The sequence below is a fragment of the Primulina huaijiensis genome, chromosome 2 (assembly GCF_012295235.1).
Source record: "Primulina huaijiensis isolate GDHJ02 chromosome 2, ASM1229523v2, whole genome shotgun sequence".
Lineage (NCBI taxonomy): Eukaryota > Viridiplantae > Streptophyta > Magnoliopsida > Lamiales > Gesneriaceae > Primulina > Primulina huaijiensis.
In genome coordinates, this window is record NC_133307.1 from 5540972 (window position 1) to 5560240 (window position 19269).

General features: G+C 37.8%; 1 protein-coding gene across 1 annotated transcript; it reads right to left on the minus strand.

The window, feature by feature from the left end:
- Positions 1-3124: 3124 nt before the first annotated feature.
- On the minus strand, positions 3125-19068 carry LOC140965733 (E3 ubiquitin-protein ligase UPL2-like). The gene is given in 17 exon segments (XM_073425885.1): positions 3125-3481; positions 3647-3753; positions 4072-4211; positions 4358-4583; positions 4666-4746; positions 4824-4970; positions 5048-6143; positions 6659-6933; positions 7020-7297; positions 7960-8161; positions 8233-8520; positions 8622-9670; positions 9828-16383; positions 16551-16757; positions 16842-16937; positions 18596-18717; positions 18866-19068. Coding segments are annotated over 16 exon segments (10947 nt in total). The 5' UTR covers positions 18692-18717; positions 18866-19068; the 3' UTR covers positions 3125-3378.
- Between the last annotated feature and the right edge of the window lie 201 nt (positions 19069-19269).

Consider the following 19269-nt stretch of genomic DNA (forward strand, 5'->3'; position numbering starts at 1 on the left):
GATGAATTAATTAAAGTAGAGATCTTCAATTAAAGTGTCACTAATGCGGCCCATGAACATTATGAATGTGATCGTCCAATCCGGATCGTCGATGTTAGGACATCTAGATGGGGGGCATTTATATATAATGTGATTGTGTATGACTTGGACCGATTTAATTAGTCATTTCATAATAAATTCCGTTGTTACTATGAAGTTCAAATTAAATTATAAATATGATCATATATGGACAAATATTAATCCTGAAGTGATTATAAACATCTGTTCATTTCAATATGATTCTTAATTTTCTTGTTTAAAGTTTGCGATTGTGTATTCTTAATACTTGCATTTTGTATTTATATTTGAAATGAATGGCTGAGAATATGAATTCACAGACGTGGAATCCATTCCTTCTTGCGAGAAGTAGAAAGACAATTCCCTCATTTGTTAATTCTGGAATGAGTGTTGGGCCCAACTAATTTATAATCAAGTTATAAATTGAACCACTCACTAGTGAATTAATGGTAAACGTGGATAAGAAATAATTGAAGAGGTAAACGGAAAATTTCTAGCTTCAGTTACGAATTGTCTATGGAAGATTAATCCATATGTAATGCTTATATCAATGGACTACTCAATTTTGTAGAGTAAGATATTCCATAATGAAGAAGAGTGTAATTCCATATTTTTAGTGGAGTAATTATGAGATTAATAAATTAGATAAATTAATTAAAGAGTTTAATTATTTATCCAATTTATTGGAGCTTCCTGGATACGTCTTTCCAAATTAATGATGAGCTAGAAATGCAATTTAGAAATCATACGTGAATATAGAAAAATTGTTTCCATAACTTCAAATGCTTGAAGATAAATATAATTAATTATGAGATATTAATTATATTAAATTATAATTATGAGATAATTATAGATTTAGATTAATATGGTAATATTCAAAAGTTGTTGATAATATCTTTAATTTATTGTGAATAAAATTTAGATATTATTTAATATCTAAAAATAATTTAGAATGATATTCTAATTTATTTTGATAAGATCCTTGAAATTTTATTACTTTTAAAATGAGTTTTAAAAGACTTCAAGATAATACAATTCACATCATGTCAAATCTTTTGGCCCTATCTTAGATAAAGTGGCCGATTTTTGGAGTCCCAATTAGATTATGATTTGGACTTATATTGGTTTCAATAATTAAAAATAGGATCCCAGATGGTCTTTCGAGAAAACAACTTTTTATCTACATTTTCATGAGTTGAAAATATAGTAGAGAATAAAAAATAAAAACTTTGATTTTTAGTATTTGTGTTTTTGAGTGCCCACACACTGCCGTCGATAGGAAGAATCATATTGGAAGGTCGTGGTTTCTACGCATCTCGAATTCACAAAATAAAAAGAGAAAAACTACAAGAGGTTAGTTTTCTAGTAAATAATCTTGTTAAAATTCATCATTAATTAATTTTCATATGTTCGATTATAATTTATGAAATTATGTAATCGCTTCTACTGTGTTTCGATTTGATCGAAAATAAATTTTTAAAGCCAGAATTTTTCTAGAAGCTATATAAAAAATCCAATAGCTAGTAACCAATTATATGATGTTTATTATCCTACTTATCATTTAGTTTTAATATATTGTTGTAATATTGCATGTATTTTTAGTAAACATAATAAATCTAATGATAATGCTTTAGTTCAATATATTTATCTCATGGAAGAAAAATGAGAAAAATATGATTATGGTGTATACCGACCTCCTAAATTTGCTCCTGCTTCTATCGAGGAAGATAAGATGTCTCGACAGGAGAGAAATGCTTTGAGAAAAGAAAAGGAGACTCTGCGACAAGCAAATGAGAGTGCTTATCTCAGAGAGTTAATGAATGAAATGGAGGGAAGGCTAGAGGAGGTTGTTAGATCATTGATATTTGTTCCACAATTTTCATGATCAAAAAATCTTGGTTGAACCCATAGCGTGCTCTGCAGCTCATTGTTTCTCAGTTTTGCGTTCTTCATTTGGTAGGATTTATTTGCAAAACTTGACATGAGAAATTGGAATGCACATCTGTTTACAGCGAAAGCACTGAGTGACCATGCACTCAAGAAACTCCAAGTGAAAATAGAGATGGTTCAGCTGATATTGGCCATTTTGCTTTGTCTCGAAGTGAATCTTTGCTGAATTTCAGGCAAAAGAGTGCATCCGGTTGCCATATCTCTGGAGTGGATTGTTTGGGAATGAAGCTACACAGATCAACTAATTATGGTTCATGTTTTGTTTTTGCTCCATTAGATATTTCTGATTTCACCAACTTTTGTTCGCTATTTTAGCGTTTTATAAAGCAATGCTTCATTGTTCCTCCCTCTGTAAGATCATTGTCTATCATTTATGGTATCATTTTTGTTGATAAAATGATATGCTTTTTTAGCTATGGATCATATNTGTTATCTTATTTCTTGTTTTTTCTCCCGAAACGAGTTTTTTTCTTTTTTTCATAATTTCTATGTGAGCTTCCTTCGATTCAATTTTAACAATACAATATTTTGAAATTTTGAAATGTTTTTGGCTCTTTGTCAAAGTATAGTTATCACAATAATATTAATTTTATTTTATTTTATTTTTATCAGAATGACCAAATGTACATCTTATTCTTCTTCTTTTTGAGAAGGTAAATATTTCCTTAAACATTAAAACTTGATACAACCTTGGTGATCAGAAGAGCTTTTCAACAATGAGTTATCCTACGATGTCATAAACTTGTTGAAGAAATGTTGCGTTCTCAGGGAATCGATTGATTGAGAGATTTAAATTTGCACAACACGAACTATGACCAAAAAAGAAAAACAAGAAACAAAACATTAAAGAATAAAATATAACAGAAAACAAGAGCTTGTTCTACTTCAAAACATTATTTTCTGCAATATTTGGATAGACAAGCTGAGATCAATGTCGTAAATTATTTTTAAAAATATATTTTCTCGAAACAGAATCTTCTTTTGGTTTCATTTGATCAAATTCCTACAAGCTTTGGTCCATGTTATTGCTTTAGATCCATCTTTCAAAGTAGAAAATATTGATCAGGGATTTTTAAGCATCAAAATAATACCATATGCCAATAAAGCTATTCCTCGGAACAAATACATTAGAACGCATGTAATGAAGAAATTTCGATTCCGAAAACAAAACTTGGATGCCGGCAAGTCTTGAAGAAAACCACTTCCAAAATAATATGAGCATGAAGAAAATATGCACTATACAATGTAATCACATTTAATCTACCTAGAAATGAAACGATGCATCAAGAATTTCTATTGTAAATTATCTTTCTTTTAACATGATGACGCTATCTATACAAAGCTTCATTCAAAGATGGTCAGGTGAGAGACTCAACCAAATCCGAACCCTTCATTGGCTTCATGGATAGCAAGAAGCAGTCTGTCCTCCAGACGCCGTTTCGATGGATATTCTGGTAGATCAAGCTGATTGAAACTGCATGATCAAATTCAAAAACTTTATAATCGGTTCCATAATAAGTGGCAACATGTTAAAACTTAGATTATCACAACAAAAATAACAAAACAATTAAGAGATAGGAATTAACCATTCGGTTTAAGGATCACAACAAAATATGAAAAAATTGATCAAGAAAGTTACCATGTGTGAGCAGAAGGCAAGTGATCTGGAGTGCCGTAAGCCTTGTGAATTTGAAATTTCTGAGATCCTGAAATTCCTTGCAACGCACTAAATCCTTCTAAAGGCACCTGAGAGGTGAGGCCAAAATAAAAACAACTTTAAGCCACTTCCCAGATAGAGATAAATATCTGTAACCAAACAAAGACTTATCCAGCAGGCACAATAGTTGCAGATGTGCAGGAAACTCGGATAATGGCTTCTTTAGGTAAACACAAGCTAGGAAAACTGCATCATCTATCCATATTCAGATTTTAAAAATAATTATAAAAAAACGGCCATCAAATCTCATCAATTCAAGATTCAATGTGATTCAGATCTGAGGAACAGTTCAAAAGAAACTTGTTTCACATGCATTGACGGTAAAATGAGGAGGAAAATGACGACACCTTTGAGGTTCCGGTAACAAATTGCAGGAGGCGAGCCTTGTCCTCCTTGCTGAATCCTTGAACAACTTCCCAGAACCATTGAATTGCAGGGGAAGCAGCAGTGTAACCAGTATATTCTGTATTCGCCCTCAAATCATCCACTGAAATACAGCATTTTTTAGTTGGAATTGGGAGTAGTATTATTAACTTCAACAATCAAAATAGGAAATGATACAGGACCAAAATCATCGGCCCATATAAGAACTCTCCAAAAAGGGTAATAATAAAGACAGAGTTCAACACTCACAATCAATATCAGGCAGACCACTTATCAGGAGTTCCAATTCCTTGTCATTGAAAATCGATATCAAATCACGAGATATTAACTCGTTGAAACCCTCCATAAAAGCATTTATTTGAGGACGAATTGCAGTTGTCAACCGATGCTCAGCAACCAAATCAACATATTGGTGCTTGTTTTCCTCAGTTACTCTGGTATTTCGCCCATCAGGTTTAAGTTCATAGTCAGTCACCTGCAAAAGACAAGTCCTGCTTGTATAATTTGACCAAAAAAATAAATAAATATATTGCTTTATGTAATCTAAAACCACATACTTCAGCACGTTCATAAAGAATTAACTTTTCTTCATCTGCATCTATGCTGAATGTTAGGTCCAAAACCTCGCTTATATCATTCTGCAAAATAGTGAGTTAAATTTCATAGGTTTTGCACAGTACTGCAAGAACAAAAGGAGTCTCTAAACATGACAAACCTCCAGCATCCATTTTAAATTCTTGAAATAATCAGGATCGATAGCCTCAATATCGTGGTAAGTCACTTTAACCCCAAGAATATGCTTGTAAAAGGACCGGGTGAAGTGAACATCTAGCAGCTGTCCATCAAATAGTGCCTTCCCCACCTGTAAAACATGACAATACCTTAGGTATGACTACAACTCAGCTCTCGGCAACAAAATAATTAATAAATGATACTCACGACTCGGCCAACAAATTTGAAATACGAAAGATGCTCTGTTTGGTAAACAGAGTTAGGATTAGGCTGAAATGTTGATTCATTTCCAACCGTTGTAAATAGCAGTGCTCCCTTGTCAAAGATTACCCTTGAAAGTAACTGATACCATTCCCTGGTAAGACCACCAGCATCGATTCCTTCTTCCCCTTGGAAATGAACAGTCAACCTCCCTTTCAAATCTTGTGCTGACCTCATGCGCAGCTGATTATACGAATCTTCAAGGATGTAAGCTCTTCTTACGGATATCCTCAGAGGACTGTGATGATGATCATGCTGATGCTTGATCTTTGATCTAAAGTGAGATCGTTTGTTATCAAAATCAATGAAACGAGGAACCTTCAGCATCAGTGAAAAAGACTTTTCAAGCACTCCTGGATTTTGTCGAATAAAGGCATTGAGAAGCTTTCTGTGCTTCTCTGAGAATCTTACAAATGCAACATGCTTTTCATCGAATCTCACAGCAGGTCCTGAAGTCTTCTGTTGACTGGCTGATGTGATAGCCTCTTCAACTTCAGGACCAATATCAGTGCCTGCGGCTGTCTGACCAGGATACAATTTCTCACACATAACAAAGAAAGATTCTATATATGGCAAAACATTCTGGGAACCAGCAGGAAGTGACGGCACCGAACTGGATGGTTTAGCAGATGAAGGTGACGGATCAGGTACCATGTCTGAATAGCTCTCTATTTTGCTTATGCAGTTGCTCAGCTTCTTCCACAAGGGCTCAAGCGCCACATTAATATCACGTACAAGAGAAAGAGCAGCAGCGTGCTCCTTGTCAGATGGAATCTGATGTTTCTTATCCTTATTCACAAGTACAACAACCAGAGAGCTTAATGCTTGCAAAACCCTGAGAACTGGAGCCCCATGAGAAGTATTAGTACTAAGCAGTGGTTTATCAAAATCCCCAAATGTCAGCAACTCTTCAGCTGCAGACTTGGTAAGGCTCTGAACTGAAGCAGCAAGCTCATTTATGAAGAGATGACAATGAATGGGGGCAATTGCTACCAATTTTCTCAGCACCTCTGCCACGAGAGTATATGCATTATCTGACAGACTGAAGAAAAGGGCAAAGAAATTACCAATTGCATGAACTAGTATTAAAACAATACCAAAATCACACCATCAAAAAAGTAATAATACAGCTTGGAGAGACAAGCTAGAGAAGAAACCTATAAATTTCATCATTGTGGCGTGATCGGTAAAATTTACTTCAGATAAAGAACTAACTAAAAGGGATCCATGAAACCTCAACTGCAGACAATCCTACATATTCATGTTCATCCGGCTATATGTTCATTTCCAAAGCAATTGATCTCTCCCGAAAATTTCAATTACCTTTTCATCAAATTTGAAGGACAACTTACGTAGAGGTGACAGATTTGTTGAAGTGTGAGCATCTATCTGAATAAAGTTAAGAAACATAAGCTAATACCCCACATAACCAAACTTTCAAACACAGACCTGAGTACCACCAGTCATCTAGAAGTTTATTGACAACTTATATCAAGAGACAACTCAGAGCAGCTATTAAAAAAACAAACAAAAGTGTAGGTATTGGTTTCAGCATACCCTTCACGTGCAAGTAATGAGCATAGAAGTTGAAGTTCTGGTTCAGGTAAAGTATTCAGAACACTTGAAGCATTTTGTTCTCTATCAGCAACAGATGTAGATTCCTTCATGGAAACATGAACCTCTCCTGAGGTAGAAGCAGAGACATTCATATCAGCATCTGTTGTAGAAGTCTGGACATCAGATGGCTGTTCAGATGCAGACACGGATGGATCCTCAGATGAATTTGATTTCCTCTCACCATTATCAATAACAACGTCCAATAAATTTAGCAGCTGCAAGGTATCAAAGCATAAAGACATAAGTATAAGAATCAATCAGCCAGCAGTTGCCACAGTCAAGAGTAGTTCACAACGCATACCTGTTCCAAATGGATTATACTTCTTAAATAAAGTGATTGATTCAAAAGACTTAAAAGCAATGTAACGGGTGCCTGTCCTTCGAGATATTGATTCTTTCCTAACATTTCCTCATCAACAATTGCAACAGATTTGCCTCGTCTGTCATCAGAGCTCGGTAACTCTTTCGTGGACACTTGTGGTAATCGGAATTCAAGCAATAACTTTGCAACAGAAGGATGATTACGAGCCATGTAGGTAAGAGTCTCAAGAACTCGCCGAGACACCAAAGGTGGAACACCTGTCGAAGCAGTCGTGATTGACCCAATCAAATCAATGTTTTGACGAGTTGCATGAAGATAGGTTAATGTTTGAAGAGCTATTTTGGAGGTTCACTGATATAATTGGCATGACTAAGTACCAATATTGGTGGATTGCAGGTACTAAAAGTCATATGAACTTTGCTAACTAACATTGACTTAAAAAGAGAGAAATGACAAACTCCAAAATTAATTAAAACAATTAGGACTAGAGACAGTTAAAAGAATTCTTTTTATTTTAAACCTCCATAAGATGCTTGGCACAGTCTACGATCTCAGACCAATTACTGCAGTCTGCAATAATCAATATACACCAAGAATATCAATTATGGATAGGTTCTGATAGGCAGCAAGATAGGCTAAAGCTGTAGTGCAGACCATCTGATAATTACACTAGTTTCATTTACAAAAGGTCTTTATGGAATCAAACATAATTTTTTAACGCTGCTAGAACCAAAAAAATTATAGACCCATAAATTAGTACCTTGATGCACATGCAAATGAATGTGCCAACTTCAACTAAGTATCTTATAATTATTTTATACGACAATGACCTTCAGCTCCAATTTAATCGACTTTGCTTCAAATGAGAAGTTCACAAAATTCAATTGCACACATTTGATAAAAATAGAAAAGCGTTTACCATCAGCACATTGAGGACGCGAATACATCACATGACTGGGGCAAGCATACAGCCTATAAGGGGGTTCCATAACATTCAGAGTAGAGGAAGAATTCCTTTTATCCAACATCAACAATTCCATCAAAATTTTCACCAAATCAATTCTGGTTTCAGCATGAGCACAGAGGTTCAAGAGAAGTCTCAGTTCACTTTTATATAGTGGCTGCAAAACGTAGATCAGTTAATACATACATATCATAGAGATGATCCTAAGTAAGAACACCGCAAGAATACCTGAACTACACGGAGCAATCGAATTAACGCTTTCAAACCCTCACTATCAATTAATGGAGCACCATCTGCCTCAACTGGTTTAATACCCAATGATCGACGAGAAAGAATTCCACCAACCCTGTCCAAGCTCTCCCCTGGCCTAGAAGATTCACCCCTGCGGTTTCTAGGATAAACACCAAACAGAGTTTGATTATATCTACGCGCAAACCTTTCGCGTAACATGTTGGCTTCAGCAACAAGAGCCGGTGTCAAATTTGAAAGAATAGCATCAGATGATGTTAGAAGAACCTACGAGAAGAGAAGAAAAACAATCCAACATGACAGGAATAAAAAATTATTTAACAAGAAAAATATAAGAGAGAGAGATAAGCAAACGGCTTATGAGATACCTCTTCTCTAATGTCTGATGGAAAAGTCGCAATTATTGAGACAGTGTCCATTTCAACAGGTTGACCTTCCAATTCTTGGGCCTGTTGCAGCCTTTGTGCCCTTTGTTGTGCCAGAACTTCTTCACGTATGTCAGGGGGAAGGGCTGCAAGAAATTCTGGGTCGATATCTTCATTATTTTGCGGCTCTGGATTTTGAGGCTGTAGAGCTTGACCCTGTTGAGCAGAAAGAACCTCAGCTCGCAACTCCTCTGGAAGTGCATCAAGAAATGCAGGATCAATTGGTCCCGAATCAGCATCCTGATTATGTTGTTCTTCCTCAGGTTGTCCATCTTGATCTGCTTCTTGGATAACATCTTCTGAAACCTCAGTAACACTGAGAAGGGGTGCATCTCTGCCACCTAGAGATGTATTATTACCAAATGATACATTTGTTCTCCTTGTTCGACTATCAGAACCACCTTGTCTATCTCCACCATCATCATGGCCATCAGCGCTTCCAATTTCAACATCCAGACTCCGTAAGCTTTCCCCTAAAGTTGCTCCACTTTCGCTGCTTTCTTGACTCACAGCTTCAACATCACGAACTACATCAGTGTGATCATACTGAACCTCAGGAGGTCTGTTCAAAGTTTCTGTTTCCCGAGTAGCCTCGATAGCAATAGCAGTAGAATTTCTAGAGGTGTCCAATGTTGCTGACGAAGGTGGAGGTGCAGAACTCCCGTCAACAGTATCACGATTTTCAACCAAGTTTTCAGCACCCACCTCGGCAAATTCAGGAGACTGGCTAACTTCACTTTTATTCTGGGATTCAGGCAATGTAGTTTTGTTGGACGATTTCTCAGATGATGGCCGCTTCAAGCCGGAAATAAGTAAATCTTCAAGACCTTGGGGAATCAATGATGCATCTGCCCCACTACTTAGCTGGCCTTCATTGGCCCACAAGTTTAATCGATGTCCTTGGCGTCCATTTCGGAGTGAACGGAAAAATGAATCCAAACGCGGTGAGGAACCCTCCGAGTTTCTAGCAGAATGAGCATCGCGGTCATTCTCTGAAATATAAGGCAAACAGAAAATCACATGATAAAAAATTCAGACGTATACATTTTTGCTACTGAAAAGACTGGACTCCACCTTTACAAGGTCAGATTGAAATAAAAATTAGAACAGATCCACTGCATGAAGAAGGGATTGTCAAAAAGTATGCACCTGATATTCTAGGAAGACCTGCACGCGTGGAAGATGGTTCCACTAGAAGTGGATGCTGCAAAGGGGCAATACTGTCACCACTCCTCCCCAAAAGATTATAAATGGATGTAGTACGCCCCTGGCGTCTAGAGCCAAAAAGTTCAACAGGCATGACGCGGAAAGCTTCATTAGAGATGCTATCTTGACCAAATACCTCAATATGATCAAACACATTCACACCATTCATTCCCTCACCAAGTCATACGATGACACCGTCCTCATCATCCTCTTCATCTTCGTCTTCATCCATCACCTCTTCATCAAAATCATCTTCATCGATTTCGTTGTCATCTTGATCTGTATCAGGATGTGATAAGTGATGTGCATCATCTTCTTCAAGATCATTTTGCCCCTCACCATCAGCATCTTCATCAACTTCATCCCCTTCATCACCTGACATATCGTGATCATCTTCTTCTTCATCGTCTCCATCAAGATTCCCTTGTACACCAGACCTAATTTCAAATCTTATTCCTAGAGTATCAAGTCCATTTTCAAGATTCCTTGCATCCTCATTATTTTCCTGCATGTACTCATCTTCAGCAGCAACGAAGCCCCCATCAATATCCTGGTCATGTTCCATATCATCAGTGACAGTCTCAGAACCAACATAATTCTGAACAGTTATAAAGGCATCATTCCGGTCATTTGGCACTAAATTTTCATTAGCACGGGCTGCAGTATCTGTTGGCTGTGATGTGCTACCGCCATTATCTTCCATGGGCTGACCGTGGTCACCTGTTTTTAAATGCTCTGCCCTCCCACTGTTAGAATCAAATGCATGAACATGTTCCTTTGTCACTGACTCCAAAACTTTCACTATTCCCGTCACGATCTTAGGAGAATCAGCATGATCAAGGTCTAAAACACGAAGAGTTCGAGTGAGAGACTGAACAAGACCAACCTCTATGAAAGTAACAGAAGCTTCAGCAGAGATGTATGAGCCTGTCGGTGTACGAGCAGCAAGAACATCATTGAGCAGGTCAATGAGAACCTGATTGTCCACTCTTGGTTCTCTAAAACCATTACCAGAATCCAAAAAATCATTGAAGACATTGTGAATCTCAATGAAGATTCTTTTCCTGGCCTCAGTTGAGCGAACACAGGAGGCCACCAGAAACTGGTTGGCTTTGCTTGCCAGTTTATGCCGCCAGTCCACCTCCGTTTTCCTCTCTTTTCTCAGATTCTTAGAATATGGAAGAAATTTGTGGAGAACATGGTAAAAAATACCACCAGTAAAGCAGACAGCAGCACCTCTTTGAGAAATTCCCTTGAAACTACAAAGTTCAGCATCTTTTCGAACCAATATATGTATAGATGAAGCATACATTAAAAGTATTTCAGTCAGGAGCTTCAATATAAGTACAATTTTCGCCATGGACAACGCAGATTGTTGACTGCTGGATTCATTCTCCATAAAACCAGAGGCAACAGTTTTTCCTTTACCCTTGCTTTCATATGATGCATCAATTTCCATATCAGTTGATGATGAGCCAGTCTTAGTAATGGACTCATCTTCTAAAGGAGGAGGTATGAAAGCAATAACTGAATCGAGTAGAAGATCAATCACATTTACAAAACTCTGAGGAGATTTCCTGTGAATCTTGGAGTTTTTAGAATTTGCATCAAGATGCTTCCCATGTCCACCAGGAGCCACTGAAAATCTGTTACCAGCACCTCCCTTACCATCATTAACTTGTTTCTCCTTTTCCTCTGTTTTCTCTCTCTCCTTTTCTTTGTCTTTGTCTTTGCCTTTATCTTTGTCACGATCTTTTATCAAGGTAATATATGGCCTATCACCCATCATCTCTACTTGGCACACAGATTTGGCGGCTTGCATAAAAATTACAGGATCCCTTTGAACCACTGAACTTAAGTTCGATAGAAAATTACGGACAGTAAGCCTTCCACTGGACTGCCTGTTAGAAAGAGTTGCAACACTATGTCGTATCTCAGACTCCATAGCTTGCTGGAGGGTTTGAGAATCTTCAAGTATATGACGTACTATAACAGCCATGAGACCATCAAAACCAACAAACAATCTACTTGCTGGCAAGGAAAGAAGCAAATGCAAACCTCCAGCATCCAGAAAACTAACTGCAACGGAATGAGTTCTAGTGAGCGTAGAACATAGTTGCAAAATAGCATGCATTGTTTCAGAGGGTAGTTGCTTTCTTATGCAAACACAAGCCATTTCAACAAGTCTTTTTGCCTCCTGTATATCCAAATACTTTGACATTGTCCTGGAAGCCATTTTTTGCTGCTTGTCCTCGTCAATGGTAATAGATGTTTGATCAATCACATCATTCTTCTTCAGGAGATCCACTATATCAGCATTTAACTTTGCATCAACTTGAGCAAGACGATCAATGGCAACAAAAGCAGAAGTCACCCATTTTGGAACTTGAGCTTTTTCTTGGTCGTGCAAATCAGAACTCCAGAGTAAAAGAAGTTGCAAAGTAACTTTAACAAAACCACTCTTTGATGCTAATTCTCGTGCTGTAGTATCTTCATTAAGAATTAAAGCAAGAACATGAAAAAAAGCAGAAAGCATGTTTTGGTTCCCACAGTCAATTATGTCACCACAAAGTTTGACTTGTTCAATGATAAATGAAATGACTCCAGGTCGATCCTTGCCTTCATTTCGTGCGCAAATCATCACAAGCAGATCCCGAACAGGAAAAGCTAAAGAGCCTTTCACTTGAAGAAGTTTCCTGCATGTTGACAATAGCTCATCAGTCGGAGGAAGTTGCACAATTTCCTCTTCAATAGTTTGAATGCTTTCATTTGTGGCATCATCTTTCATGTCTGTCCCAGAGTTTCCAAGGGACATCGCAAGCGCTCGAGCAAGCTCATCATCTTCTTGGGTTTCCTCGGGATGTGAGAACAACCATTCCATCGCAAGCTCCACACTATTTGAACCAACCTGCCTCAGAGCCTCTTCTGCTCGAGATCTAGAAAACCCCATATCTGCTATCATTGAGATAGTCGTTTCATTTGGGGGAGGACCAGCAACACGGCCCATAGTATTACTGGCACTTCTCATTTCCACACCAGAGAAAATGTGCCTAAAAATGTTAACTACCCTTGAAATGAACTCATAACTGCATTCAGGGAACTGTGGGTGGGTCCAGACAGGAAGTACAGTTTTCAGTACCATGGACTGCATAGTTTTGACAAATGTTTCTGCATCCCGGGGAAATGGAATATCCCCACTCACAAGAGGCTGTGTCAGTAAATGCTTTGTGAATGAAGATAAAATAAAAGAAGAAGTCACCAAGTGGTCCATAAGTTTAACGTAGCTAGCTGAGGGTCCATAGACCCATAAGTGATCATCTTCTATTTCATTTTGCCTCCCATCATCAGTCTCCATAGGAGAGGCGGGAGCTCTATTGATGGCAAAAGGCAATTGACTGGTAGCCTCAAATGTTGTCAAGACTGATTGAATAACTCCACGTCCATATAAGCAATTCAATATAACAGGATTACAAGAGTCGGGTTTGTCCAAAAGAATGTCATCTATGAAATCAATAACCTTGCCGAAGTAGCGACATTTAGTTGAAACAGAAGCATCTGATCCTGAGGAGTTAATATGACCCACAAAATTCATGTGATCCAAAGCTATAGAAGCAAAAGTGGAAGCTACTGATTTTGAAGGAGGAGACACATTTAGCACATCATCTCGTCGTCGAGATGGAAGCAGCATCGCCTTTCCCAACTCTTGAAACAAATGGGTAATGTGAATGGACAATGACCTTATCATATCACGGCAGGAAAGATAGTACGACCTCTGATTGTCATCATCCTTTTTAGCACTGACTTCATCCCCCCCGGAAGAACCAGGCTGATGTGGTCCCCGACGATCTTCAACTTGTAGATTTGAAGGCGCATCCACAATCTGTCGATGCTGAAGACCAGAACGAGTGAGATCACGATACAAGTTTATGAGGTCAAAAAACTGGGATTCAAAGCTCCATCCTGGCGTCCGCCTTCTAAGTAAGGGATCAATTAGCTGCCTGAAAGAGCTTAACCTGGGGTCATCGGTATCATTCAAGCCCAATTCTGGCGGCCGAGAAGCATCAATTCTACCAGTAAAATCCTCCTCTGCCTGAACTTTATTATCTTCAAGCATTGCAATTTGCCACAGAACTTCACGATGAACACAGCCTATATCTTCCAAGACATCTTTATTTCCAGTGCCAAATTCTGTCAGCAATGCAGTAACCCATCGACTATCCTTCGAGGCAGCAAGAAATAAGAGGAATTCAACAATGGAGAGGGAAGAAAATACAACACTGTCTGGATTGGCACTAGGGTCCAGCAGAAATGATCCAGAAACAACACTAAACCCACTCAAAGTATTTTTCAAATGATCATGAAGAGAAGCACAGAAAGCACGAGCCAGAGGAGTAGAATGATGTTGAGTGAAACATTTAAATACCATGGTGCTATGCAGAGCAATGGACATGCCTTCTGATGATTGAGTAATACTTGGGCGTAAAACAAGTTTAAGTAAAGCTTCAATGCCAAATTTCTCCACAAACAACCTACATGTTTCAGAATTTTCCATTGTCCTGTGAACTAGTACCATTACGTGAAAGGTAGACAGCTGTATACACTGCTTGTCACTAATGCCTTCAACCAAGCAATCGGTTGCACCAACCAGAGAACAAGCACCCAAGTTTTCCTTGTCCTCGGGTTCCGTAGAATCCATCTCCATTGCATCACTTCCATCAGTTTTACCTGATGTCCCACTGCACTTTGTGTCCCCAACAGACGCGATCTTATTAATTATTTCAATAATTAAGTCAACACCACTACCTCTCAACAAAGATACATGCCGAAATAACTCTTCCACAGAATTTGCCAAAGGAACAATGCCTTCATTCACAGCCATCACATACTTTCTGTCAGTAAATATGTGAAATAGAAAGCGTAAAGCTGAGGTTTCTTTCACAGCCTCTAGGCCTTTAGCGTTAAGGCAAATGGCGCCCAGGCCATTGGGAATACATGTGATGGCTTTTGAGGAAGGTAACACACCCGCAACAATGGATGATAGAAATGCATTAGGAAGACCCAAGTCATATAAAACATTAAAACACGTTGGATCTTTATGAATCATTTCACTCACAAGAGTCACTGCTGAAGAGTAGATTTCACCTCCGAAATTTTCCTTGTTACTAAAAATCATTGACAAAGTTGGAGTCAAAGAAACATCGTTGGAATTCTGTAATCTTGCAGAATTTGCAGTGGCATAAGTAGCAGAACCAAGTGCCTTTAATAATGCTCTGATAAGCCTCTTCTGAGTATACAATTGGTCACTGCTGTGTTTAGAACATTCACCGATGACCATTGTGTTATCCTTTGTCCCAGCCAAGTCAATCACTCTATGTACTTCGATCTGTAACCTATGAACCAAAAGCTCTACTCCACCCAAATCTCTAAATAGGGTTACAGCTGTATTGCTGTAGTCCATGAGCTTCTGCAGTGTTTTCACAGCTAAAGATACAAGATGCAAATGCGTGGGATCTGCATCTTCCAGAAGGGGTAAAAAGGTTGGCACCATCCCAGATCCCCTAACAACGCTCCCAGTACTTGAAGACGATATTACATGCAGTAAGTAAAATTGTAGAAGTGCTTCAACAAAGGCAACAGATGAAAAATCATTCGACTTATTTAACGACACAGTCGCTCTTTGCAATACATTGAGGAGTATCATGCGATTAGCACCTGCAAAACTAATACTTGACCCACTAAGTATTCGAGCCCGTTCATGTGATGCTGAATATGAAGCTAGCTGTGCTCCCAAGGCAGTCATTGCAAGTGTTCTTATGGTTCCAGAAATATTTTCTTCAGACCTCACAATTCTAATTAGTTCGTTTGTGTATTCTGGCTCATTGGCAAAAAATGAAACAAGTTCGTCATGAGAATCATTTGACTGGACAAGCACAATAAAAGCAAGAAGGCAAATCTTGCTGTACAGTCTGCATATTTTGGGAGAATGGAATGCACGAGCATATCTGATTCTGGTCAATAACGAAAACCTGAGCTCTGAAGATACATTATACTGCTCGATACAGAACTTCATCAGCGACAAGTCATCTTCTTTACGAAGTTGAAGATCAGGGAGGTTGATCACACTCATACCAGAAGAACTCGTGCCATCACTGGTTTCCACGGTGCTCGAAGAAGTAGAGCCGTGCAATTCAAAATAGAGAGTTGATCCAATTCGACACTGCACTTTATCACAATCATTCTGTACCTCTGATGGAAACAGGCACAATCCATCCTCCTGAGTCTTTTCATGTAATGTGACACATGAATACAATCCCAAGCCTTCTTCCTTGCTACCCCAACCCTGTGCAAGGGACAGGAGACAACCGTTTACAGACCCACATCCAACCAGCTTTCCACTGACATGAAGTTTTGATGGAGTTATTTTGACAAGCGCAGAAAGAGTCTCCAGAGCTGCTATAAGAATTTCAGGATCTACTGAAGCAAGTAAAAGCTTGAAATGCTGAAACCAGAGAAAACAAAGAGTTCAGAAACATAGGCTTGACTATACAGATGCCAAATTTAGAGTTGATATAAATACATCTAAATATAACAGGAATGCTGAAATTCATGCATTAAGTGTAAGTAGTCTAGCAAAGATGTAGTAATCCTTGATCCCTACAGGTTTACCTCTAAACCACTAAAAGAACTCTTGTTATGACAATGCTCTAGGATCACTTGCATCACTCTCAGAATTTGTAACACTGCTTGTTTTGGGAACGGGTTGGCATCATTCAAAATGTCACCAGATAAAAGGAGGTCATTTCTACTTGCTACATATGTCTTCAAATATGTGTCGAAATGCAAGAAAAGTGGTCTCCAATGGTTAAAATTACCCTGAGACAAAAAAAACGTCAGAAATCAACACAAACACAAGCATGAAGATGAGAACAAATGATAAAAACTACAAAGTTCCAACACCTTGCCGTACTCCCAGCGAAATCCTGACAGAGGAATCGCAATATCCTGTAATGGACATTGAATTACCTTGTCGATGAAAATCTTTATTCTCGGAGGCTGCAAAACAACACAGTCAAAAGTCACTGTTTAAGAAAAAAGTGGAGAGTATGAAAGGTATGGGTGCTAACATCAAGGTCCACCTGATACACAATGATCACTTGGCAAGTCAATTGTTTTGCTAAATGAAGAGTACAAATTACAATAATAGCTCTAGTGAAATATAAAAAGCTTCCATCAATTTCAAGGAGAAAACAAACGATAATTTCAAATATAAAAAAGGAAGATTATACAGGAACAAATGAAATAAATGTTGCAACATTTCGGCATTTAAGGTGAGAATCTCAAAGAATCACCGCTCAATAAAAGAAATTTCTACATACAAACGTCGATATAACAAAATATACATAATCCCTTCTCGGAAAATGAACCAATCAGCTTCAATATTATCAAAAGTCCAAAATCCATGTGATGAAAAAGAAACAGAAATATGATCAAAATTGAACAGGGGTTAAATATACAGATAAAACACTTCCTTACAATTTCCGTTTAGAATCATTATCCACTTTCCAGAATACCTAATACTTTATTATCTGTTCTATAATACAACTCGACTCAGTTTACATAAATCTCCAAGGATGTATATGACAATTCATTTGAGTTAGAGAAGTAATCTTTGAACTTAAGAGTCCTTGAGAGTTCTACGACTCAGCTTCTTCTTTCATCAACCCAAATTAAGATATTCAACTCCCTTTCAGAGGTTAGTCCCATCATAATTAAATGGATTGAAACCCATAATTCTATTAAATAAAAGATCGTATAACTAGCATATAAATCGAGAGCATCATTGGATTAATTCTATGCTTAATAAGGCAGTGTTTTGTACGGTTACGAATTCATGTTCCGTAGAATTTCTAGACTTGTTTCTTCTATAACAGTTTTTTCAAAAATATCTCCCAACATTTTCAAAGGATTAATTCTCAGAAATTAAGGTGAATGCAGAACCACGAACCATATTCTCATCTCCTACTATTCTCTCCCTCCTCCAGAACATCCTTTCTCCCCATCCTTGATAAAACATTCACATTACATATGCATATATAGTTTCCTACATATGTGAACCACATTACCGTATGCACCTCCTACAGTTGGTAAAACGTTGATTAACAATTCCAATTTGATTTTAGTCGACTTATGTACTAATATTCCATTAAATTAAAAGTTATATAAAGGGAAAGACGCAATTACAATTTTTTACCCTCGTTGGGAAAATCAAAACAAACTGAAACTTGAAATTTAAACCTGGCAAAATGGAGCCTACCATTGACAGGGGAAGATATACTTTCCGATTAATGTAATAAACCCAAAGATCAACACTTTCATGAAAAAAGAGAAAAAATTTCATTCATAAATTTTCTCAATCTAGCACAAGTATATCCTTCCCCATCTCTCAACCTCAGTAACACGATTGCAAGACACCCAAAACTGCTAAGTGTAACCAAGACCTATAAGCCTCGTCCCTCATCACCTAATAAATCTGATAAAGCAATTGGAAAACTAACTGCTTCGACCACTAAAGACTTTCTTGCACAGTTATTCACCCAAAAAAATCCTTCCCAGACATCAAATAAACCACAATCAGCAGACCCATCCCCGACTCCATCGGTCAACAGATAAATACAAGACAATCAATAAAATAAAATGTAAGACGAGCATACAGTCTCCGCGTCAAGTTTAACGGAAGGACCGATCGTTCCTTCACTAGAGAGAAGCTGACGAAGCCTTGAAGGCAAACTAGATATTATATTCGCCATTCGATAATCCCCTGATGCTCAATTCACTGCAAAATTAAACGAAGACATATGTAAAACCAAAAAAAAAGTGTAAAAACCTAATCAATCGAAACCGTAAAAAGTCAAATAAAAAAAAACTCCGTAAACCCATAATTAATCAATCATATCTCACACAGAAAAAAAAGGGGGGATTACCATCAAAGGGTCGATACCGGCGGATGACTTGCACATCAAAAGGGTTTCACTGTACAAAACACTTTCGAGTATATGGGGAAAAATAGGGAGATACAAGAGAGACTGAAAACAGTAGGGAAGAACGAAAAGGGTTTCCTTTGGTGTCTTTGTTCGTCAAGTTTGCCGAAGAAATGGTGTAATGTATGTAACCCTGGAAGGGTTCGCCTGTTATATATACACACAAAATACAGCACAGTAGGCGAGGGCCATGGTAGAGAGAGAGACACTTTACTTGGAAACCACGCTTTTACGATTTTACCCTCTAATGTGGAATTTTTCCTCCTTATTTCCCTTTTTTTCAAAAATATTTGTAAGATTTTAAATCACAAAAAAAAAATTGTTAATTTTATTTTTCCGACATTGGA